General features: G+C 41.2%; 4 protein-coding genes across 7 annotated transcripts; 3 read left to right on the forward strand and 1 right to left on the reverse strand.

Moving 5' to 3' along the window:
* The first annotated feature begins 1,088 nt into the window (after window positions 1-1,088).
* LOC6536683 lies at window positions 1,089-5,295 on the forward strand. Of its 3 annotated transcripts, none has more exons than XM_015192410.2 (3): window positions 1,089-1,340; window positions 4,239-4,285; window positions 4,720-5,295. In XM_015192410.2, the coding sequence occupies exons 2-3, from the start codon at window positions 4,273-4,275 to the stop codon at window positions 4,989-4,991; spliced, it is 285 nt and encodes a 94-aa protein (XP_015047896.1). In that variant the 5' UTR covers window positions 1,089-1,340; window positions 4,239-4,272; the 3' UTR covers window positions 4,992-5,295. The 3 variants fall into 3 exon arrangements, with proteins under 3 accessions (XP_015047896.1, XP_015047895.1, XP_002097256.1); XM_015192409.2 differs by having other exon boundaries at window positions 1,089-1,324; XM_002097220.3 differs by lacking the exon at window positions 1,089-1,340 and adding an exon at window positions 2,445-2,689.
* Window positions 5,296-6,563: 1,268 nt separating this feature from the next.
* On the forward strand, window positions 6,564-10,573 carry LOC6536684 (adenosylhomocysteinase-like 2). Of its 2 annotated transcripts, XM_002097221.4 has the most exons (8): window positions 6,564-6,927; window positions 7,047-7,107; window positions 8,407-8,476; window positions 8,597-9,263; window positions 9,402-9,720; window positions 9,785-10,028; window positions 10,088-10,208; window positions 10,272-10,573. In XM_002097221.4, the coding sequence occupies exons 2-8, from the start codon at window positions 7,057-7,059 to the stop codon at window positions 10,276-10,278; spliced, it is 1,479 nt and encodes a 492-aa protein (XP_002097257.1). In that variant the 5' UTR covers window positions 6,564-6,927; window positions 7,047-7,056; the 3' UTR covers window positions 10,279-10,573. The 2 variants fall into 2 exon arrangements, with proteins under 2 accessions (XP_002097257.1, XP_015047897.1); XM_015192411.3 differs by lacking the exons at window positions 6,564-6,927; window positions 7,047-7,107 and adding an exon at window positions 8,204-8,313.
* A 368-nt stretch (window positions 10,574-10,941) lies between these two features.
* LOC6536685 (cytospin-A) lies at window positions 10,942-12,957 on the forward strand. The gene is made up of 2 exons (XM_002097222.3): window positions 10,942-11,248; window positions 11,301-12,957. Exons 1-2 carry the CDS (start codon window positions 11,014-11,016, stop codon window positions 12,881-12,883), a joined length of 1,818 nt encoding a protein of 605 aa, XP_002097258.2. The 5' UTR covers window positions 10,942-11,013; the 3' UTR covers window positions 12,884-12,957.
* Window positions 12,958-13,300: 343 nt separating this feature from the next.
* Window positions 13,301-13,746, reverse strand: LOC6536686 (V-type proton ATPase subunit e 1). Its single transcript, XM_002097223.4, has one exon. It carries the CDS (start codon window positions 13,677-13,679, stop codon window positions 13,413-13,415), a length of 267 nt encoding a protein of 88 aa, XP_002097259.1. The 5' UTR covers window positions 13,680-13,746; the 3' UTR covers window positions 13,301-13,412.
* Window positions 13,747-24,420: the final 10,674 nt, after the last annotated feature.

Raw genomic sequence — 24,420 nt, forward strand, 5'->3', positions numbered from 1 at the left:
TAAAAACACAGGTGGAAGTATAAATAGGTTATGAGCATAACAATTGTATTACGATCCTTTATTGCCACAATTGTATAGAAATTCCATCATAATTTCCTACTTATTTAGTTCAAGGATTATTAATAAACGTATTTTTTCTGTGTAAAATTTCTCGTTCAGATTAGTAAGTGTAAATGTACAGAGACGTCGAGAACAACAAAGTAAGAAATGAGGAACAAAACGCTATTGTTTTTTCTTTGTTGATGCTGATACTCTTCCATCGAGTTATCTACGGACATGGTGTGTTAGTTTTCCTGAACGCTTGGTATTCTATTAAGTTCTTGGTTTACAGAATTCCTGTCAAAGTAGGAGTACTTTTAGTAAGAGGGTCTAAGGTTATTTTCGTATCTCTTTTATCAAAGACAGAATCGTACTAACTTACGTGGTTGGAAACAATTGGTCCATAGTATTGCGGTGGAAATAATAATTAATACCTCCTCGTAATGTTATAAACCATAGTCACTTTTTTTCACATGTTTGTTTACATTGTTCAAATAAATAATAAATATGCCTTATAGCGTTTACACATTGTGTAGAGAGTCGAGTGAAGGCGGAAACAGAAGGAAACGTGAAAATATGTTGATAGACTTAGTCTAGTTTTACAGCACGGCACAAGTTATATTTATTTTCTTTTTGGCGTGGAGCCGTGCTGTTCAGTGCTTACTATTAATAAATTATTATTATAATTATTAAACAAATATTTAAAATTATAAGGTACTGGCGCTCACTACTGATGCTTGACTGTAGTTACACCTTACACAGTGATCGTAACTGGTCAGGTCGCCGTCTTTGGCTGTTTCCCAAGCTTCGATTGGAATCACTCACTCATTCATTAAGTTAATTTACCCACGAGTTCTCGCAGTCGAATGAGACCAACGACAGCACTAGTACTAGTATGCGATTCCACTAGGCGATGTAGTGGAACTCGGAGGGGCGAGCCCCCGGCGGACTTTCGCTCTCAGCAATACCGCTCGTAAAGCTGCCTGGTACTCTGGTACGCTGGTCTCGTACCGCTGGGGCTGGAATGGAGCACGGTGAGTGGGCAAGTGGTCGGCAGTCGGCTCCACGCTCTAGACCCCAATAGTTCGGCGCGGCCTACACGCGGCAAAAGCTCGGCAAGATCGATCCGAACCAAGTCGAATCAGTTGAATCGAATTGAATCGACTTTTCGAGTGTGTGCGAGTGCGAGTGTTATTTTAGTGGCGGTGCACGGCTGCAGCTGTTGTCTAATTCTCAAGCGGCGCTTGGCCTCGAGTTGCAAGTCGAGTCACTTCAAATCGCAGCGGTAATAACAAAAAAACGTATGTGCTTACATAAATATGCAATTGAACATGCGAGCATAGCAAATACTAAATTGAGTTTGTTATTGATTACTCGGGTTGCCAGTGGCACCACCTCCCGAACGACCATTGAATCGATTGTGACACAGGGAAAAATATCAAAATCTGCACTATTAAAGTGCTATGAAAAGAACACCATTTTATTAATATTTATAATATATATAAATAATTATTTAAAGAACATGTTCAAGACTACATGAATAAACTCGTGAAAATTTATAATTTAATTATCACACTGCGTAGAGATGTGAATAAGTCATTTAACATTATTAGTTTGACTTATACAATATATAAATTCCTTTTTAAGCCTTGCAATACAATTTCGCATAAAAGTTGTCTACTACTATTACTATTAAATGTGAACCAACTGTTGAAAACGGGTTTTGAATAAGTTACTCTATGTCAAATTCGTTTTCAAAATTATTAGTTGGCCTAGTGGAGCATAATTTTCTCTCTGTGCGACAGCCCCCACATATTTATTGATTAAATGACAACATACGATGAACAAAAGCATACCGTAAATACAACCATTTGTACATCAGTATCAGCTCCACCGAAAGAGGTCTTTACTCTTATCGCTGGCGCGTGTTTACCTCCCCGTGAATTTAAATGCCGATTTGTGTCGGATTGCGCGATTCGCACTTGTGGAAACTAACTAACTATTTTACTGTCTTGGCGGCTTTGCTGTGAAACAGTGGAGCGTGGCTTGCGTAATCCGTGCATGTGGATGTGCATAAAAATGGCATTGGCCAAATCAGGTTTTCGGCTAACGAAGCTTAAATGCCAAGACGGCCAGCCGTGACACTCTTCCATTTGGGATCGGCGGCAGCGAGAGACCACTGTGGCCGAACTCAAGTGGAAGTGGAAATGGGCATCTGGGAAACGAGTGAGTGCGCTGTGAGTTCATTGATTAAAAGTGCTCAGCTGACGTTGCCGTTTCTTTGTGAATCTTATCGGACCAGAGCCCAGAGCAGCAACAAAAATAGGAAAACCAATTAAAATCACCCATACACCGGATCGTAGGGGACTTTATGCCATGCAAAGGCGATCGTGTGTAAGCGGTGTATTATTGCATATATATATGTATGTACTTGTACTTTCGCAGAGCTCGCAGTCACAAAGAATCGCATCGAATCGGACCAAAGTCCAGTAAAAAAGCCCTGTCTGACTCGCAAGTCGCCATAGAACGATCACTTTCCGTGTCGATCGTGCGGCAATCGCTGAAGTTTATCATTCGGTGGCGAAAGGTGCTAAAATCTGGCTGATTGGATAGAGACCGGGTAGAGACCAATCCAGTATAGTGCTTTGAAGTGAGTGAGTTAAATATTGGGCACTTTCGCACAGAGTGCTCTCCAACTAAGCAAATATGTTTTGTTCCACGGTACCACAACAAATGCCGTGCTGGATATTGAAAGGTTCCAGATAATGAAACAGATCGTGTGGAACCGGGAGAATCGGTTTTGTAAGCTGTCGTAATGCCGGATTTCAAGGGCAGTGGTCTACAATGCGTGGAATGCTAATTTGGAGCTGCGACCTTTCTCGATGTCATTTCGGAATACGAGCACCACGTAAAATATGCAAAAACCGCATTCACAAACGAACCTAGCCATGTGTTGCGACTCTGCAGTACCCCTGAACAACAGGGCGTATTGATTTATTTATGTTCCCCAAACACAATCAGATCCTCATATTTTTATTTTGCCAATTTTGATTTATTTCGCTATTTCCACTGCGAGAGCCATCTAAAAATAATTGTTCAGTAGCGGGGTATGCGAAAGGCAAAACGACCAAAATTTCAATTTGTTTGTTGCCTCTTTGTTTTCGTTTATTTTTGTTTAGTTCCCCCGCTTTGCGTCATGCAGTCGCATATGCTTTTATCCCAAATAGACTTCCTCGAAATTTGAATATTAGTCAAATCACCAGAGCCCAAAGATAAGGATGGTGGTAAATTAAATTAAGGTCCGTGTCACTTATCGTTCTGTTTTTCGGCATTGAAACCCTATCATTCGGATATCTGTATGAAGGCAAGGTTTACCTTTTATGAAAAATATATTCACGGTTCAAGGCACTTACGCAATTGTAAATTTACAAGTCTACGGAAATGGTTTGACCAAAAATAATTTCACACAAAGCAATGATAAACATCAATTGCTTTAGACCGTTGCTAAAAGTGAGTCAATAAAATCCAAGAGCTAGATAAGCATTTCTTCACTGGTCACTCGCTCGTTTAGTGCTTATCAAATTTGCAATATTTACAAGTATTGATTACTTAACCCATGTGATAAAAACCCATTTCCACCAGTACAAAGTGTCCAGCGTGATTGATTTTTGGTTTTTGCCCTCGTGTATGGCACCACTTTTTCCCATGACAAAAAAGACAACAAGTAAAATCAATGCCAATGTGTGAACAGGGGATAGGTAAAAAGTCAGGTGGCGTCTTCCCCACATGTCAATATATACATCATCATACATGTACTAGGGTCTTAACTGGCTGGAAATTCAGGCGACTAAAGTCTAGGCGAACTCACGCCGGGTTAATGGAACATCATATAAAAAGTATTCGTTATATGGGAAATAATAGCTCTGCTCCGGGCGGCGTACACTTTATTCATTTGAGCGATGGAAGGACAGGGTCAGCAACTTGGTCGCCGTGTTCCATTTTAATTTTGAATGTCGGGAAGTGTGAGCACTAATTGATCGTGTGCCTGGAATGCTAATTAGATGGTCGTACTCCGCCTAGAACGTTTGATTACTCAGAGCTTTTGCGAAGTGCAATGGCAAACATTTCATTTAATCGGCGTCTACATAAGCAGTATTTCTCATTTAATTTATTCAATGATATTTTTTGTGCCATTTCAGGGTTTCGCGTTGAACATACTCCCAAAACGGCACAATGACTGGATCAGGTAAGTATTTAAATTAATTCAATTAGCCTGGCATCATGGTGGATAAAATACTTTGTAGACAGATCGCTTTCATATGGAAGCAATAATTTTAAAAATAGCTGTTTACCCCTTTCAATCGAAATGTCACGATCAGTTAGCACAATGCTCAAAAATATAATTGATTGCATACTTATGGGAACATAAATGTAGTTCTTTGATGTAGAATTGTCGTGTACTAAGTTTTGTCAAATACTTGCGATTAAACCTCTGGCGGCATTCATAAAAATATATAAATTCAAGAGTGCATTGTTGTTATTTTGAAATCATTTGGAAGTCAGATGTAGAAGATAGATTCCCATATATACACCCATATGATGTTTACTGATAAACAGATGTTTACTACCTTCTTTGGTTTTCCTAAATCCCTTCTTCTTAATATTTTCTTAATTTTTCAGTCCACGATCCGAAATGGAGCCTGGAGCGCCGTGAGTCGTCTGGCCATTTGGTGTGGCGCAAGGACTCTCCGGAGTCGAAAGTGCGCTTTCGCTTTGACGTCGAGGTCCTGGAGTTCGAGAGGCATCCTCATGAGGAGCTGGAGGACAAGGAGGATCACTTCTCGATGACCAATCTCTCGGCGACAGTGGCCATGTGCGCCACCTGCGTGGCCGTGGTGGCCGTCTCCGTGTTCCTGCCCTGGTATTTGATGGAGAAAGTAGGATCGCTGTAAGAAACGGGGCTCGAAGGCCCGGCTTTTTGTATATAGGTACCCGGACGGTATTAAGTAGACTCTTGTACATAAGCAAGCGTAGATTTAACTAATTGTAAATAGTACGTACGTTGTATATAGACCTGTGGCTTTTTTAAGGATAGAGTTTGAAAAACTCTTGGTGCAATACGAGTGCGACAGTGACTGCTAAAGCCAAACTATGGAACGTGGATTGTATTTTAGGACGTGTAAATTCTCATAAGTTTAGTCCTATGAAAGATCACAAAGATAGTACATGGAATAAACGAAATACTTGCCCTTTAAATTGTTGTATCTTTTGTTCTGAATGCCCAAGGGGTCGTATCTGCAGTATGCAATAAAAGAGTTTACAAGATCACGAGAATGAGAATCCTCAACAGAAGCTGGTATAATAAATGTTTATCACGCACAATGTAGACACTGCTCGGAATTGAAAGCAACCAATTAGACCATCGGATGGACATAATGAACTTCTCAACCCCTGGAGCTCTGCACCAATTTGAGGTAACAATCATCCCCCGCAGATGCTGCATCCCCTAACCAGCATCCCCTCATCCAAGGAGTTGCCTTGAGGGTTGATGGCGTAATCCCGTTTCGGTGCCTTGATTAAAATTCTTCCCTCTTTATGGCTACGCTAAAAGCGCACAGGCATTCAATAAAATGCAATGCTATCAAATCATTGGGCAACGATGGCTAAAAATGGCCGATTGGCACGTCAGAAAGTAAAGTTTACGACCCACCCCCTGTAAAAGCCAAAACTACTTTGAAGAACTAATTGAAAAAATGATTAAAAGAAAGCGCTAATATTTGTTTACTTCTCACATGTAATATGTCTTAAGCAATAAGATTAAACTGAAGATTTAAAAGCACCTCTCTATTTCGAGCTATATTCTCTTGTGATTTGTCAAAACAAATGATTTAAAATAATTGTACAATTTTTAATAAGGTTTTTATTTTAGAGAAGTTTTTCAATATTTTAATAATATGATAGTATTGCCGTCATAAAATTAATGATAATTACCCCAAATTTTTTAAGCTTTATAAGAGTGACGTTTCTCAATGGCTGAATTTGTTTAGTAATTCCATTAAAAGGAACAGAGTACTTAGCTTCCAATAGTTATACCTGGGGTAGGCGATAAGAATCCACTGTACTTGAATATTCCACATTTAATTTCAATGAAGTCAAGCCTTTCAACTCGAACTTAAGCCGTGTATGGCTATAATGAAGTTCACTCATCCGAGTGGACACTTTGCCTACGTCAGAGTCGAAATTGATTTCCGTAATCTGCCGAGGAATACTGCATGGGGTGAAGTTGTGATTATGATAAGCGCCCGAGGGGGACAAGGGGGAAGCAGAGATAAGAGGCCGCTTCGTGATAAGATTCTCATAAATGTGGCGATCTTTTATTTGAACCGCTGCTGATACCCGCTCCGTGGACTTGTTGTGTTTTTTTGATTTTTGGTTTTTTCTTTTCTTATTTGCTTTTTACTTGCCGTATTTCTGTATTTCCACACGATCGTGCTGCCTCCCAATAAACCCGGTGCAGTGAGTCAGTTTGTTGTGTGCCCCAGTCGCGAGCGGACGATCCGTGAGATCGGAGATCGGAGATCGGAGATCGCAGATCGCTCTAGATACAAATACATTAGGCAAACAGATCGATCGATTGGCGATCTCGTTTGAATTCGAAACGCGGGACGATCTAGTCCGATCGGAGATCTCCACCAGTACGGACGTTGTGCCTCCGTTGTGCCAAATAGTCAAATAGGATATACATAGTCTAGGTGCTATCCAGACGAATCTTGCACTGGATGATTAGAGCCGGTCTCCCAGCTGCACAGAACGTAAGAACGTAAGAAGTCGGAATAAAACGCGACAAAGCCGAGCATACTTCATAACCTGTTTCGGATCCGTCTAAGTGTAAGTCCCCGAAGGTCGTTCGCTCGCTTTGAATAAGTTCTGACACTGAATACGTTTGTTTGTTTGTTTTTATTCGAACTGCTGGTTTACTTTTTGTTTTATTCTTTATCTGCTCTCAGCGCCTGCAGAATGGCCAAAATGCCAGAGACAACGTTTGCCGACCTGAGTCTGGCTGATAAGGTAACTATAACCATGGGAGGAAACACCGTAGTGAATATTTATTAGCCACTCGAAGTTAGTAGGTGTGTTGGCCAGATTCCCACAACTGGTTTCAATCGCCGAACTTGGCGATTAAGAAAGAAAAAATAATAAAAATAGCACGTGACACTGCGTCAACCAAACAAAGCTCCCAAAGGCGATCTCCGAACAATAATTTAAAGCAATTCATTCACCTCGAAGCGTTTAATACACTTCGTGAAAGTGGTCGAGTAAGAAATTCAGTAATTCAGTATTAGGGGTCAAGCTAAACTAAATGATCGCAGTCTTGAACTATAAACTACTATATACACACATGGCCGCTATAAATCATTCGAGTAAATCTTACCTTATGAGCTCTGCAGACTTTCAACTTGTAATCAAAATATTGATCTGCTGGGGTCATGAGTAGATAGTAGAAGAGTCTAATGTTGTGGATACAAGTGCATGTTTATTCCATATGGCCAGTGAAACGTAAACAACCATAGACACACTGGCCACGGCATACAGTCGTAGATTTCATTAACTCAACTGTTTACATACACTCCGGGAGGCCTCCGACGTAGGTCTGGATTGTAGATCTATATTCGCGATTTCATATCTCTCGAAATCAATTGGCGCGACGAATTATCGCCGGTATGCTAAACGATGCCAATTAGTGGCCAACTGCGAATTTATTTCCTTCGGCTTTTCTCTGCACTTAAATCTGGATTTAGCTGGAAACGACGCAAAAGTCGCGCCTTCAAATAGGTTTTTCAACAAAAAATTAATCAATCCCTATAATACTCGCATACTCGTATGTGCGATTTTGCATGTTTTATGTTCGATGGCAATTTGTTAATTGGAAAGTGCAATAAATTCATGAGTTTGTGAATCGAATCCATTACCCCTGATTATGCGGTTATTTTACAAATCTAGTTAGTCAAGCCGGTGGAATCAAATTCATTAGATATAGGTAAATATATTAAGTATTCATTAACACGTGAAGGTGATGCTAAAATATGCAAAAAACACCTGATATTAGATAAAATATAATAGGTGAATTGTTTTTTTTGCATGTACTGAACTCGCATTTGCAAGGAACTTGTTGTATTATTATCTCCCTTTTGTATCACATGATTTATGTTAATTCCAATGAGTTCATCGTCTATTAAAAGCACTTTTTATTGTACATACGTGCAATTAAGCAAAGTAAGGCAAGATAAAATGTAAACAAAGCTTATCCTACATAAATATTTTAATTGCAGTATTATTCATGTCTTAATTATTTTTTTTATTAAATAGACTGCTGTAAAGAAGTCAAGTATCGAAGCTCGGCGGTTTTCTGATGTGTCCACCTGCTCATTCAGTTCCAGTAAGTATTACAACCCAAACATTTTAAGGATAATAAACTTGTATGTAAACTCAGCTTTCTGCTTTAATACCTTTTCTAGTACTTGAACTTACTCAATATTCTTGTAAATCTCCCTAACAGCCTGTTTCACCGGAAGCTCTGACGAGGAAGACGTCTCCCCGAAGGACAACCATCAGCGCAACTCCGCCGGAAGCACCGACTTCTGCGTGAAGAGCATCTCGAAGAGTGCGTTTGGAAGGCGGGAGATCGAGATCGCCGAGTCGGAGATGCCGGGCATTATGACGCTGAGGAAGAGGGCGAAGGAGGAGAAGCCCCTGAAGGGAGCCAATATCGTCGGATGCACCCACGTCAACGCTCAGTCGGCAGTGCTCATCGAGACGCTCGTCCAACTGGGCGCCACTGTTCGCTGGGCTGCCTGCAACATTTATTCCACACAAAACGCAGTTGCCGCCGCTTTGGCGAAGGCGGGCATTCCGATCTTCGCCTGGCGCGGCGAGACGGAGGAGGAGTTCTGGTGGTGCTTGGACAAGGTCATCCACTCCGAGGGCTGGCAACCGAACCTGATCCTGGACGATGGCGGCGATGCCACGCACCTTATGCTGAAAAAGTACCCGGACTACTTCAAAGCCATTCGCGGCATTGTGGAGGAGAGTGTGACCGGGGTGCACCGGCTGTACATGCTGTCAAAGGGCGGAAAGCTTACTGTTCCGGCCATCAACGTCAACGACTCTGTGACCAAGAACAAGTTTGATACCTTCTACACGTGTCGCGACTCCATCCTGGACAGGTGAGCTCAGATATTCATGATGTAGAAAGAGTACTATCTATACATAATAATATAACACAACTTCCAAATCCAATTGCACACATTTTTTCTTTAGATGTTGTAGAGTTTTCCTAATAATATCTGATAATCTTCTTTCAGTCTGAAACGCACCACGGACATAATGTTTGGCGGAAAGCAGGTGGTGATCTGCGGCTACGGAGATGTGGGCAAGGGCTGTGCCCAGTCCCTGAAGGGCCAGGGATGCATTGTCTATGTTACGGAGGTGGATCCCATATGCGCTCTACAAGCTGCCATGGATGGGTTCCGGGTGGTACGGCTCAACGAGGTCATAAGGAGCGTGGATGTGGTGGTCACGGCAACGGGAAACAAAAACGTAATCACCAGGGATCACATGAATCGCATGAAGAACGGGTGTATCCTCTGCAATATGGGGCATTCATGCTCGGAGATTGATGTGGTATGTTGTCGGGGGTCGTTGCGGATTGGCCTTCACCTACTAAAACGAGTTTCATCCATTTCAGAATGGACTGCATACCCCGGAGCTAACGTGGGAGCGTGTCCGTTCCCAAGTGGACCACATCAGGTGGCCGGACGGCAGGATGATCATTTTGCTGGCCGAGGGAAGACTGGTGAATCTCTCCTGCTCCACCATATCCTCGTTTGTCGTATCCGTAGCCTCATCCACACAGGCTTTGGCTCTGATTGAACTCTTCTCAGCGCCAGGAAGATATAAGTCGGATGTCTATCTGCTGCCAAAGAAAATGGGTAGGTTATTCCTTATTCTAGCTAACGAAAGCTAAGGATAATTTAATGCATACTTTCAGATGAATACGTGGCCAGTTTGCATCTTGCCACCTTCGACGCTCATCTCACGGAGCTCACGGATGAGCAGTCCAAATTTATGGGCTTAAACAAGGCAGGGCCTTTTAAAGCCAATTACTACAGGTTGGTTCACCTTCTCCCGCTCTAATCAGCTCTTTAACTTATTTAATTTTATTTCATTCGCAGATATTAATCAGTATTTAATGTTTTATCCTGTTATTCTCGTTCTGTACTTTTGATATTATTTAGAAAATATATTAAAATACATTTTAATATGAATGGTTTAAATTTGCGAACATTCTGTTAGGAGCGTTTTCTAACAACACAGTAATTGCTATGCCTTTGGTGCTTATAAGCCTTTTTACCCAATTCTAAAATAATTATAATTATAATTGAATTGATCATTTTTTAATTGTTTATGTTAAACAAATATTAGTGGTATTCTCAAATTTTATTAGCAATAAAAGGCAATTACAAAAAAATAAAAATTATAATAAATTACGGATAATATTATTTTCTAATTTTCTTATCAGTTAATCATTTGATTCAAGTCGTATTCCAATTAGCGAATTTACTAACAAACTATCAAATTCTGTAAAATCTAGCATTATGGTTCGTGTGTTGGCTAAGGCCAATTTTACACATGCTTATTCGATTTTAATCGATAGTACAAAAGTTCTACATCAAAGTTTCTACAGGCCGCTGTCAATCTACATAAAACTTACATGAATGTGTAAATAAAATTACGGATTTCTAATAAAACAAATGACGTTGCAAATAATAGAAGCAAGAAATAAAATACTTATACTAATTAAAATAGTTCTAAACACTCTCAGTAGCTATATTTTGAATTGCCAACTTTTAATACAATTTTCATGATTTTTAACTTGACCAAATCACACTTTCGTTCCCTCAATTATCATTGCCGATGTGTTCCCTATTAAAGGAGCTTGTAAGCCAGATAAAAGAAATACAATCTGATTTGAAGGATGGCACCCATTTGGGACCAGATAGCGCGGATTGGAACCGCAATGAAGTTCGCAGAATGAAGAACTGCTTGGGAAAAGTGATTCTCTTCACGAGGTCCTTGAGAGAGACATTTGCCGAAAGTCCTGTGTCCGGCGATCAAGACCCAGCCTCGAAGGCTACAGTTCTGTTGCGATGTAAGTTCTTATTTCAAAGTGGCGTTATGTAACTATGTTTATTTATGGGTAGGCACTCGGTACATAAAGCGTTTGTCTACGATCCTGCCACTACTTGAGGCTGAAGAAAGCTTAAATAAAGTAAATAAAACGCTATTTCAGCTGGACGTCGATACCATACTTTTTGAACTAGAGTGTATTGTCAAAGAGGCCTTAAAACCTCCTTCCACTCCGCAATTTGCCTATCCAGAACCTTGTTGTACTAGTGCGGAAACTTGCGGAAAAGAAAGTTCGATTTGTGAGCTAAATAAACTGCGGCTAATGCTGAGAAATGCGGAGAAAAAGAAGGAGCTAGAAGTAATGGGCCACAATTTAATGATAATGAAGGAGAAAACTTTGGTCCTTCAGGCCCGCAGAAAACAAGAGGCAGCGGAACATAGACTAGCCGAGGAGCAGGATCGCAACAAGGCACTCGAAGAATGCCTGACCAAATGCCAGATACATTTAAAGGACATCACCGAACAGTATCAGAAATTGAAGGAAGCCAGCAAGCAATTAATCAAGGAGAGAAATCAGATTAGGCCACAGAAAAGATGTCCTCAAAGTTGGAATGCTCAAGTTGTGCGCAGAAAAAGCAGAATATCGACTAGGAAAAGCCCTGTATGGGAGTCGGTTAAGCTAAATCAATCGGAACAGGAGACTCTTATGAAACTGAAGACTCGCCTTATTGAGGAAAAAGAGATTAGGGTGAGAGCCAGGACCGCAATGTGTAAAATCAAAAAGGACATGGACGAGTTGTACTTTGGGAAAGCACAGCTGCGATTTGGGTTACAAAAAGAGAGCAAGTCAGGTACAAATGCAATTCGGAGTTTAAGAAAAAACAGTAAGGATACCTTGGTTGTCATTGACAAAGCCTTGAGTGCTCTTTCCCATTACAACAGACTTAAATTTCCGTACTGCAGATTCAAGTTAAGCCGCCTCATGGAATGTCTTTATGGCAACATGATGACGATCCGAAAAAGATGGATCCGAAAAATTAGCAGTGCAGTGGAACCAAAATTAAGCGGTTCCGAAAGTAGAGCTCTCTTTTTACCAAAGCCACCAATGGCAGTTTCTTATTTGCCACCCGAGCTTTTTTGGGACAAGATATACAAGCCCTGCACCCAGTCAAAACCTATTACGTCCAATGCGAGTTTAATCCCGGTTTTGCCTAAGAAACAGTCCAAACCCATACTTAAGAAACTATCCTTAGTGCCCCTAGTTCCCCGTAGAGTGAAGACCCGCGTCCCCTGCACAGCATCGGTGCCGAAGTACCTGGGAAAAACATTCGGCGATCGACGCCTGAGTCTGCTCCGCTGGTGCCGGGAAAGGGTTAAACCTTACGGCATTCCCATGTACGAGTTCAGTGCCTCGTGGAGCAGTGGCCGTGCTCTGTGCGCCATCATCCACTCCTACCGCCCAGACCTGGTTGACACAACCTTTCTCGGCCATAGGAAAACCAAGGAGGCCTTGGCATATGGCATTCAAGTTGCCAAATCCCTTGGGGTTTCTGACTCCGTTGACCTGATTGGCGAGCTCCGCCAGGGGCATCCTAACTTAGAGAAGGTGGTCGGTTTCGTGGAGGAGCTCCAGAGCTTACTGGAACCAGGTGTATAGAAAAATTATAAATTCTTATTAGTTTTGTACAAATATATTTCTTAAATACAACAAAACATATCTTTGAAAACGTTCGGGAAAGCGAAATAAAATTAGGTTTTTTTTGGCGTAGATTTTTCTAGCTGTTGCAGTCGCTATCATTGACTCGCATGTGAATGTTTTGACATTAGGGGCTACGGTCAATGTTTTCCCCCTTCGGAACACATTAATTTTATTTTAAGACAACATTAATAATATTCTCCATAGGTGTTCCACACATGCTACTGACAAAAACGAGCAATGATCAATTAAAACACATTTATATTTTATTCCAAAGGTGATTTATATAATTATAAAAGCCGGCGGCCTTTTTGATTTAGCATAGTTGGATAATTCATTTGCCCTGAAAAACTTGGAAAAAAATTTGCGACGGCGATACAGAAAGTTTAGTAATAATTTTCAAGAAAATAGTGTTCAAAGGATGTGCTCCAAGCATGAACATTAATAACACTTAGGCCTGCTTTATAAAAATATATAATCTGCAGCGTTTCTACGGGTCCCTCTGATCGTGGATAAAAGAGTTGGGCCAGTAGCATATCATGCCGAGAATAATCTTCTGCTTGGCTCTCGGTCCGCTCAGTGGATTCAACTGCATCACGAAGGTGACCATCCAGGCCAAGTAGCAGCACACCACCGTGAGGATCACACAGGACCGGATGAGACCACGCTCCTCGTATCGGTAGGAGACCAGGAAGCCAATGATGGCGAATAGCAGCCAGAAGACGGTGATGACCGTGAATGCCACGTACTTATCCATTTCCGGAGAGTTTGCCAGCTGGCTGAATGTTAAGTTCTGACAAGTTTCCACCCTGTGTCCTGGATCTCGGAGCTTGGGCAATCCCAATTTGGGTGCCTGCACTCATAAACTTTTATGGCTGCGAACATTTCGATATTTTATGGCAAACAGCGGAGGCTGCAGGCGCAGTGGAGCGCGAAGGCTGTAAATGGAAAACTGTATACATTTTCCGAGTGCTGGAGCGGTCCATAAAACTGCTGCACGCATCCTGACTAAGCGCAAAATCCGTTTTACGAGACTGCCAGCTCTCCAGCTCTTCAGTTATCCTGCCATCCTGTCATCCTTCCCCGGATCATCCCCTCCGAGGTCCTGATGATGCCATAAGTGCCCAGGCGCGTCTCATAAAATGGCGGCTGTGCAATGGCAATGCAATGTGCGCGGCGGAGGCGGCGGTGGTGCTGGTGGTGGTGTAATCGAGTTTTCCCAAAGTAGCAATAAATGTTAATGGCGACATCGAATTTTCCATTTTCTCGCCATAAGTATCAAGACGTCCGGTGCCAAGCCAGCGGTTATTTCGCGGCAATGGCCATCTTTAATTCCGTTCCAAAGTGGGGAGAACCCCAGCCCCACAGAAAGTGAAATACAGTAGCCGGCTTTGGAGTACTCGTACAACTTTGCACATCGACCACCGACAGAAACTAAAAACTGGAAAGGTACTCCAGGCGAAAAGTAACCGAGTTTCGGTGCCAGATCGATTCGGTATCGTAAATCACCGGACAGAGGTCTCTCGTAGCTGGAGTCGCAAGCAAATGCAAATCGAGCTAAATGTGTGATTTCCCCTTTAACACGGTCGGCATTTAAGAAGAATCCGAGTTCAGACCGAGCCCGAAACAAAAGCCATGCTGCCAAATTCTGGGGCACCGCGTTATCGGTTCCGGTGAGGGTTTGTCTTGTCACTTCTTTGACAAGCCGTCAAAATATTTGACTTGCAGTCGTTTCGCCAGGAGTGTGGGTGCAAAGAAGTGCGTGACTGATTTGAATAGGTTTGTATCAGGGCAACTTCCCCAGTTATCCCTCACAGTCCCACCAACACTCAACGTCTTTGGATATATAGTTACGATTTCTAAATATTATATATTGTTCAGTTTAATATAAAAGCTCAAACACAAGTAGAGGCACAACATGAACTTCATTGAACTTCATTGATGCTAGAAATGTTTTTAAAGCCTAGAGCTAGCTCAGGATTTAAGAAAGGATACATTATTTTAGTAAGTAACTTGTAAGCAAATGTCATAGCCAGTCTGACAAGTACTACAACAGGTTTTAGATCTAGCGCACCTGATCTCCTTCGTTCTTATTGTAACTGCAATGGAGTGAGGACTGAGGGAGGGAATCTGAGCAATTTGGATTAGTCGTACGACACCAGCACGCGTAGTTTGAGCAGCCACTTAGCGGCTTGTCTTTGCACCGCTTGAGGAAGTGTCCGGAGTCACAAACACAAAGCTTGCCACACATTTCGCAGGTAAACACCTGGCCAGGCGTCGAGTCGGCTCTTTGGACCGTGTCGATGGCGCTGGACCGGTACCGCTTGGCCCCTTCTCACGCCTTCCACCACTCCATCTCTGGACTTTAGGAACGGTCTGGAAAAGTGTCCGTTTTCTGTTTGGAACGCAAACTGCGAGAGCTCTGGTCCCTTACCTTTGTTGGCTCTCGAATTAGCACACGTCCGTGCCCAGTTAGATCCTCCAAAAGGCCACACCACACGCGCATTTGGTAGACGGAAGGAGGATTTTATTACGGAACTCACTTTCCCTCTTTGCTTTGTAAACATCACTACTAACTCATTATATCTTTTTTAAGATATCTATATTTCAGTTAGGTTCTAAAAAGGGATTATATCCTTCTATTAATTATCAAAATTGGTATTTATATTAAACCAACACGTCTTATTTACTAAACTAAGATTTAGGATGGATATCAATGTCTGCCAGGAGCTGTATTGAGTTAGGGGGAAATGTTATACAATTGGACCTAAATTAAATCGACTGTTGTTTATTGGAATAATTATCAAACTTTTCCAAATATCACATACAACTTTGAATACAAATCAGGGTTTTATTTAACTTTACCAGAAGTCATATCTGATGTCCAAATACCTTCAAAAACGATTTAAATAGTACTTGTAAAATTCTCTCTACAATTTTTGCAATTATTCTGTTCTTTATTAAAGACTTTCGATTTCATTGAGGGTCAAACTTAATTCGGCAGGTCGTCCTTTATCTGGACAGCATTTGAGAATTAATGCCCTTTATATTATAAGCCAAAGTGCTGGGAAAGTAAATAAGCCCGAGCGATATGTGGGCGTCCACCCCAATAGTGGGTCTCATAAATCGGAGTCTGCGCACGATAAAATGCATCTGTCGAAGGTGATTGATTTTCGACGTGGCACGGAGTGTATCTGTATCTGTATCTGTATCTGAGACAAGTGACTGGTACTGCTTCGTTTTGCAGGGCGCACTGCGCAGCTACACTTACAGATACAGATATATATACGGATATTTGGGGCGGGGGCGTCAACGGTCGGTGTCGGTGGTTGATTCCTGTCGCCGGCGAATTTATGTATCTGGAACGGAGCGGAGCTGCAACCCCAACGAGGCCAGGAACCGAAATCGAATTCGAAGAGTATCGGATACTGTGGTGGGGTAAGCGTGCGCCTTTAAGGGTGCGGGTGCGGCTCGAAAAAAGATATATGCCCGTCATATATCTAGGCGGTTCCCCACGCCGCTTTATTTATTTGTTTATCTACTATTTATGATCCCAAGAGCCGTAGCCGTAGCCGAAGCCGAAGTCGAAGTTTTTCTTAGACCCCGGCCCGCGTTCGTCACGGTCGTCGTTGTTGTTGCCGATTTTCCTATAGCCATAGGTATACCCCATGCCATGCCCATCGCCTTATTGGCATCGCACTGGGTGACTCTTGGCGTCGGCTTCGTATATTGATTTCTGAGTGTGAGTGCCAGTGTGAATGTGAGTGTGACTTTGAGTGTGAGTGGGCCATGCGATTGCGATTCCTGGAAACTAACAGCGATTCACAGACATCGGAGAACTCGCACCATTCAGTTCACTCGATGACGCTCCGCACCTCGGACTCCAAAACCAAAAACTGGCTCTAACACTTGGCCACCGCCGGCGCGCTCTTGCTCGAAAGTGTTAAAATAATAAACCAACAACAATAACCAAAGCGTTTACAACGACAACGGGAACTATAACAGTGTAATTGACAGACTATTGGGCCACAAAACAAAGATTTAATGTGCAATTTTCATAAACATTACGCGCCAGACCCATTGACTGTGTGCTTTAAATTATAGCCATCATCAAACCGGGACCCATTAGTCGATCCGGTGGCAAATATCTCGCCATTATCAATTATATCACCTTATCGCCAATTATAATATTAATCGCGTTTAGGAATTGCAAGCCGACGGCAAGTGACTTCTCCGCAGATTGTATTTGTGCGGCTGTTATAAATGATAATACTTTGATTCAAGTGCCAGGCAATCTGGGGTGAGTACTGTTTTTCGTCTTAGTATCAACCATAAGTTTTAACAAGAATGAAACTCAACGTGTTTAATGTTGCAGCAATAACTTATATAAACCGTTGTTAAATAAATATTAATAAATTTAAAATTAAAAAACAAAAGAAAAATCGACTACTACTAAGTATACCCGCTTTTTAGGCAAATACAAAAATTAATATCTGAAATTATAATTCGGTAAATAAGTTTTAACACATCAATACATAAATTGTCTTGTACAATGAGCAGAATATAGCTTTGCCGTCTCTAAAATTAAAACATTTTTAAATTGGTACTGTGCTAGTTTGTTTCCAAACTAATGAGATATCTTACAGCATTAGTCTGGTGAATGTAAAAGTAAAAAGGAACACAACTTACGTTCTATCCATCAATTTAAATAAATAGCGTATTTTATTTCGTTAGCTATCCTGTTTAAAATGTTATGATCCGATACTTCACACTTCTTTAGGTAATTAATTAAAGATATTGCTATTAAAAACAAAATTGTTAAATTGAAAAAAAAAAGTTTTCTTTACAATATTTTGATTTTTACTTTTTAGTTAAGTTTTCAAAGTTTTCGAAGAATAATTGCTTTTTAATTTCGCCTCCACAGTTTTTTAAAAAATGTTGCTTTCTTAAAAATACATTTTTAATTATGGCTCAATTTATAACGAGAAGCAAATAAAACAAATATACAAACTTGTATTAAGCGTTATGACATTGCTGTTTAGAGCCCATTGCCTCTAATTGTGTTTAATTACTCAGTTGTTTTTTGATTCTAGTTTTTATTTTAAAATGTCTCTGAATGGGTTATGATTTTATTTCAAAATAGTATTTTGCTTTCGTAAATATATTATCAAAAGAAGTTTACTTTTATATATTTTTTTAAACTATATAAAACAGCGAAAAATTTAGAAAGCCTTTCTTTGGAACTGTGCCAAATGTAAAAGACAAAAGCAAAGCTTATGCTTTAATTAAGTGGATCTCGGTAGTCACAATCCAAAGGCTAATCACCTTATCCCCAGAATGAATATTTAAATTATTTGATTAGCAATAAAAGACTGTTGCGCAGCGGGCCTTCCCACGCATCTCAATGCAGTCAATGTCCCATTAAGAACGACAATGTTATCATAGCCGTGCTTTATGTCCTGTTTAATTCAACTTCACTATTTGTCAGTGCGTGATGCTATTACAGCAATCTTCAGCAAGACGAGCAACTCGTCGAGGAAACATAGTAGGGATGAAACAGATTTCCGGTCGCCATTCGACATCTCATTCATGGCATCTGGGAAGTTCCCACGTCCTACCGCGGACCTTCGTTTGCTCTCCAAGATCACGTACGGCCATAAAAGCCCGGACACAGATAACGGGAAATGGAATGGCGGCACTTAAGAACCAAGAACCGCTGCCGCTTAATCCAATTCCGCAAAATGGAGCCACGCTCACCACCCCCACTTTCCACCCCTCATTGTTGTGTTCTTTATCTATCTATCAACCATTGTCATTCCACCACCTTATCGCTACATGAGTCTTCCAGTACGGGCTCGTATCTGTGTCTCTAATGGCCGCGCACATTGTTGCAACTCATACGGATACAGATACTTTTTTATACCATTTCTCTGTGGCGGGGCGGGGCTTGTCGAGAAAATAATGGCGTGCAGATAGTACAGCGTTGCCAGATAGGTGAACATGTGAACGGCAATCTCTACGAAAGCCGAATACTGCTTACCCTTTACATGTAAATTATATATTGCTTCAAGAATTTTTATATATTAACAATGTGTAGCTGTTTAAATTACATCTTTGGTTGTTGGCGAACTTTTAAATATGGAATAAAAGTGACTGATAATAAACATTTCACAAAATGATTATTTATAAATAGTAACTTAAAAGCTACTGAAACCAGAGTTTATGCATTTATATAGCGAGTGGAAATTTAAAATTTTGTTTTGGCAAATCAATAAAAATTAGCCTAAAAAAATAATAAAATGATTTGGTAAAAAAATATAATAAAATATATTTTTAAAGTGTCGCGTTACAGTTTTGAGGGGCTTAGGGGCCTTAGAAGGGGCATGGCTAAAATGCTTTTAGTTTATCGCTTCAAATATCCAAAACTAATTAAAAAACGGAAAAATATTTTTTTTTTTAGTGTGGGTATGTCAGTTTAAGGACCAGCGTAGGCGTCACTAAACTCCGCATATTTAATCGTAACTTTCTAGCTTTTATCGTTTCCGAGAACTCGAAGTTCATACGGACGGACGGACATGGTCAGATATTTTAACTTCCTTATACATGTTACATAAATTTCAACGAATCTAGTATACCATATAATTCTACCAGTAACGGGTATAAATAATATTATTTCTTGCCAAAGAATTTCCCTTCATCTTAATTAGTAACAATGCAAATCCAAGAATAAAGTCCTTTAAGTACCTCAAACTGAAATTGATGCCAATGTAAAATGCTTTCCACTGTGCTTTGGCAGTGGACACCTACCTTTTTTAGCGAATCCACCCTCCCAGTCTGGTGAACAGCCCATCTAGCTATTTCACCCACCTTACATAGCAAATTCTTCCACCTAATCCTGCTAGCGCCACCTAGCGAATAATTCGTATAAGACTCTGGGCAGAAAATATAAGAAGGAAAAACAGTCTGTATTCGAAAAGGGGCGGAGTCTAAATCCATGATGGCCGCCACGAGTCCAAGCAGTGCACACATGTATGTATGTGCATATGTAGGTGTATCCACAGTTCGTATACATACATATAAGCTACCGAGTTGGGAGATAATATATTCTTGAAGGTTAGATATTAAGACGGATTTTTCGGTATTCAAATATTTATAATTTATTATTTTCTTACGCGATGTTAAAAATTAAGTTACTAAAAATTATATTTTAATTAATTATGCTAACGAAGTTTTAGGTAAGTCTTTGCTTAGATGCTTTTAAAAATTGGGCTATAGGAATTTAAATTTATCTGTCGTATCGCCTTCTTATTGACTTGACGTTTATTTTGTATTACATTGCAAATTAAACACGAATTAAGCAATAAAGCATTATATGTGTTAAATTTAAAAAGGCCCAGAAATTGATAACCCAGAGTTCTTAGTCTAACAATTTTTACAATTCTATATTATTCAAATGTCATCTTTTGTGATGATAAATCATTGAATTATGAATTTGCATTTGTTCTTCAATTGCATTTTAATTGTCTTTACAGTTAGGATAGTGCTGTAAAAACTAAAATGCTCTTACAATTTAATATATAAAAACATACATATTTATAAAATACTTATACACTCATAAGCTCAAGAAAATAAAATCGAAATATCCTTAATAAACATTTAAGCCAAACAAACATTAAGAAAATATTTAGCTAGCATAAGTGAAGCGCTAAAAATACTTTTCAAAGTGCTCTCATAAACACTAAAATCTCGCTTTTACAGCTGCACCCCTTCATTTCCATTCGAGACTCGGCAAATCTTTACGATCTAGCATTAACATTAAAGGGCGACCTTGGCCCAAATGCGGCCTCGTCGATCGAGCGTAACATTGCGCAATGGAAGGATACACGGTGTCCTTGAAGCAAATGCATTGCCATTACGATCCGGTTTCTAAAGCCATTTGGTGGCTATGAAAAGAGTTGAGTCCTTTATTCAAAGTGCTGAGCGGTGTGGTCGTCCCAAGGTCAAAAGTATTGCGTGGGTGTGATTCCGTTTTCCACCGAAGGATGCAAATCAGTTCGCAAGCCGCACAGCGGTGTGCAACATGTGTTGTCCGGTGGTCGCGGATCGGTTTCAGTATCTGGGTGGATATCCAAAACTTCGTATCTGCGCAGAATAGCAATCGAAAAACGCTTTTCACAATTGCCGGCGGACTTCCACGTGCGGCAGTAACGATTTGTGCTCCATTGTCCGCGAAATCTAAGCGTCCTCGTAAATCCAAATCGTCGGAGTTGGATCCCTGGCTACGTGGACTCGTAAAAGCCAGCTCGAAAGTGACCCTCTCCCAACGGCAACGGCAAAACATATAGTATATCCATGGGATGTACTGCCTACATTGTTGGCAGCTCCCTTTGTCTGCAAATGCCAAAGAAATGAGTAGAAATAAACGGAATGCCAGAAAGAAGCAAATTTATTGCCAGCAACGGACTTTGCGAAAATGTCAATTTCGTTTTTATTGCATCAAACGTTTGAGCAGCTTATGCGAATGTCTGTCACAAAGTGGATTCCAAACTTACCCCGCTCGGTAATGCCTTTTTCGGCGTAGATTGCCCGTTTAGATACTTTGTTTGGCCCAGAGTTTTGGTAGTTGAATAGTTGATTTCCTTTTGGGGATTTCTTAATCGCTTTACACAGCGGCCCCAATCTCTGTCCAACACTTTCCTAGAAACGTAAGTGCTACAGACTTTGCAGTCAGCCCCATTAAGTGCCAGAGTCCGTCATTGTTGCACTCCCCGCGGCTGGGCTTTTAAACTGTATCTTTTAATGGCGGATCAATGAGATTTATATAATGAGCTCCGCTTTGTACGCAGCTTTGGGCGGACTCCATAAAAGGCCGCGCTTAATGCGACTCCGCCATTTTACGTCATCTCCGTACCGAAATGCACATTCACAGTCACAGGCAAAACGAAACGAATCGAAACGAAAGGCACAGAAATGAAAAGAAATCTGATATCATTCGGCGTCCGTAAAGAAAAAATAAAGAGGGAACCCTCGGTTTTTTATGGCCAAGGGGTCGTTGAGATTGTGAAGCAGAATTTACCATTTTGGATGCAGTGTTTGCTGTGCGTTCCCCGCCACTCTCCCCTTTTTTCACCGCAATCCAATCAAATCGAACCCGAACCCAATCCCAATTCCAATCCCATCTCCGTTGCAGACCGAGAAAACGAGAGGCTGGGCCTTTGTGGTCGTACTTTTTAACAAGTTTTATGGGATGTCATGTGTCAAATGGAAATGAGAATTTATGTGTTTGTAATTGAAGGCGAGGCGCGGGCAGTCCAGCAACCTTCCATCCACTGTCCACGGTCTCTGCCCTGGTCGCCCTTTTCCAGATCTCCCTGAAACAACCGACAAATGAGCCACCATTTTGCCAGAACCCAGTACCCAGACCCCAAACCTCGAAACACGACTCCTCGGCGAACGCCATGCTGGTGCTGTTGCTGGGTTCCTCCTCAGATTTACATAAATTATAGCCCCTTTGTTCAGCCGAGAGTATCTTGACTTATCATCAGCAGACCCATCCGGACCCAGCACATCTGAAAGTCGATGCAGGATGGGAAAGAGCTGAAAGATGAGGCATCCTGAGCCTGTTCCATCGTTTTCACAGCAGGCCACAATCTGTTGGATATTGCGTTTTTAAATAGAAAAGCCGAGCTTGAGTAAATTGCTTTTCATTTTCATCACTCGCTGCTTAACAATTCCAGGGAAAAGGTGTAGGAAAATTCTATTAATCATAAAGCTGAAGAACTTGTTAGGTGTATGAGCCAGTAGGTGTATTCATTGGGCCATAATAAATGTTAAATCAGAGCATTCACTTTTCCGACCAACAAACACTAGGGTCGGGGCCATTAAGTGACCGAAAAAGTGTACGAACGTGCTTTATGACCTAACAGTTCATGATAATAAATGAATGTGAATAGTAATTTGTTTATTTGCATAACGAGCCCGCTTCACTTACGTTGTTCCCCCGTTCTATTTGGATTTTGTTATGTAAATTGAGGTTCTCGGTAGTGCGGACGGCTCACGCAATTCGGATTCCCACAACACGTTGCATTGATTTGGGACTCTCGATGTCGTTTTTATGAAATCAGCCATCAAATTAAGTTTATGTCTCAATTAGCTTGGATCGTCAATAATATTTCGTTTCGCGAATGGGCCACAGCAGTTTGGTTACAATCTAAGCGGACTCCATAAAAGTACCAGCCCTAAGACCTACAACAGTTTTAACTACTGCAGTGAGCAAATAATAACGAAGGGGCGGCTTGGCAGACAGAGCTCACTTTCAAGGGAATGGGCGAGATGGGCTCCTAGTGACCGTTCGATTGTAAAAAACGGTTATAGCCAATTAAACAAAATACTAAAACTAAGCACTGCTTCCAGAGCGAACGTCGGTGGAATAGTGCTTGCCTTCTCATGGCTCATGGCTCATCTTCGATGAGGAGCCACGGGGCGTATGAGTGTTGATCAAAGAGGAGGCGTTGAAGGATATCGGCTTTAACCCCTTGCATTGCACGGTTCCACTTCCGCTCGATTAACTGTGACATTTTCCGAGCGTCTTTGTTGCCTCTTCCGCCATCGGCATCCCTCGCCATCGCAATTTTAATGCTGATGAGCCGATGAAGTTGTGCATCACTTTTATGGGCAGGGCAAAAAACGTTGACGGCGGAAATTACATTTTTCGGCAACATTAAAAAGGTTCCCGGGCAGCTGATGTCAAATGCATTGCTATGGGTTTTTAGAACAGGTCTTTGATACACAGCGAAGACCATGAACGCCACCAAGATGGAGAAAACAAATTATAATAAAACCATCTAGATTTAATAGCGCGCTTAAAAATCAAAAAATCAAAAATGTAATTTGCATAACAGATTTAATGGTTTGAAGCTGCAAGGAGAGCGCATGCTGAGTTGAAGTGTGAAGTGAAATAAAAAGTGCCGAAATATGTTCAAGTTCTGCAGATGAGATAGAGGCCGGAAATTTTTGATGTACATTATTCAGCGTAAGCACATCGCACGCTTTCTACAGAAGATAATCTGTCAATTTAAATTGTGAAACAGTATTTCCAAATAGATCGCTGCTGTTGATGCTCCAGTTGACCCAGCCATATCATTCTGAGAATTTATATTTTCAATGCCAGCGAGCTTGGGATTTTACCAATTTTGGTTTTTTGTTCACCGCACAAACAAACTGAGGTCAATTTTTCATCGGTTAAATTACAGATTAGTTTGCCGGCGAGGTCCAATCCTAGGTCCAAGCTCAGGATCCCAAGTGTACGAGTCCGCACTCGGAAATGATTGCGACTGGCAGGCGAGGAGAATGAGTGCCAAGCCCTGTGGCCAGCAACTGCGGAGGCCATAAATTGCGCCTGTCACTGTCTTAATGTCCCAAAACTCCACAGTTCCACAATCAGCAGCGCCCAATGCCCGGTTCCAAATTCGAGGGTCCTGGGCTAAGTCCACTGGCCG

This window comes from Drosophila yakuba, chromosome 3R, assembly GCF_016746365.2.
Source record: "Drosophila yakuba strain Tai18E2 chromosome 3R, Prin_Dyak_Tai18E2_2.1, whole genome shotgun sequence".
Classification (NCBI taxonomy): domain Eukaryota; kingdom Metazoa; phylum Arthropoda; class Insecta; order Diptera; family Drosophilidae; genus Drosophila; species Drosophila yakuba.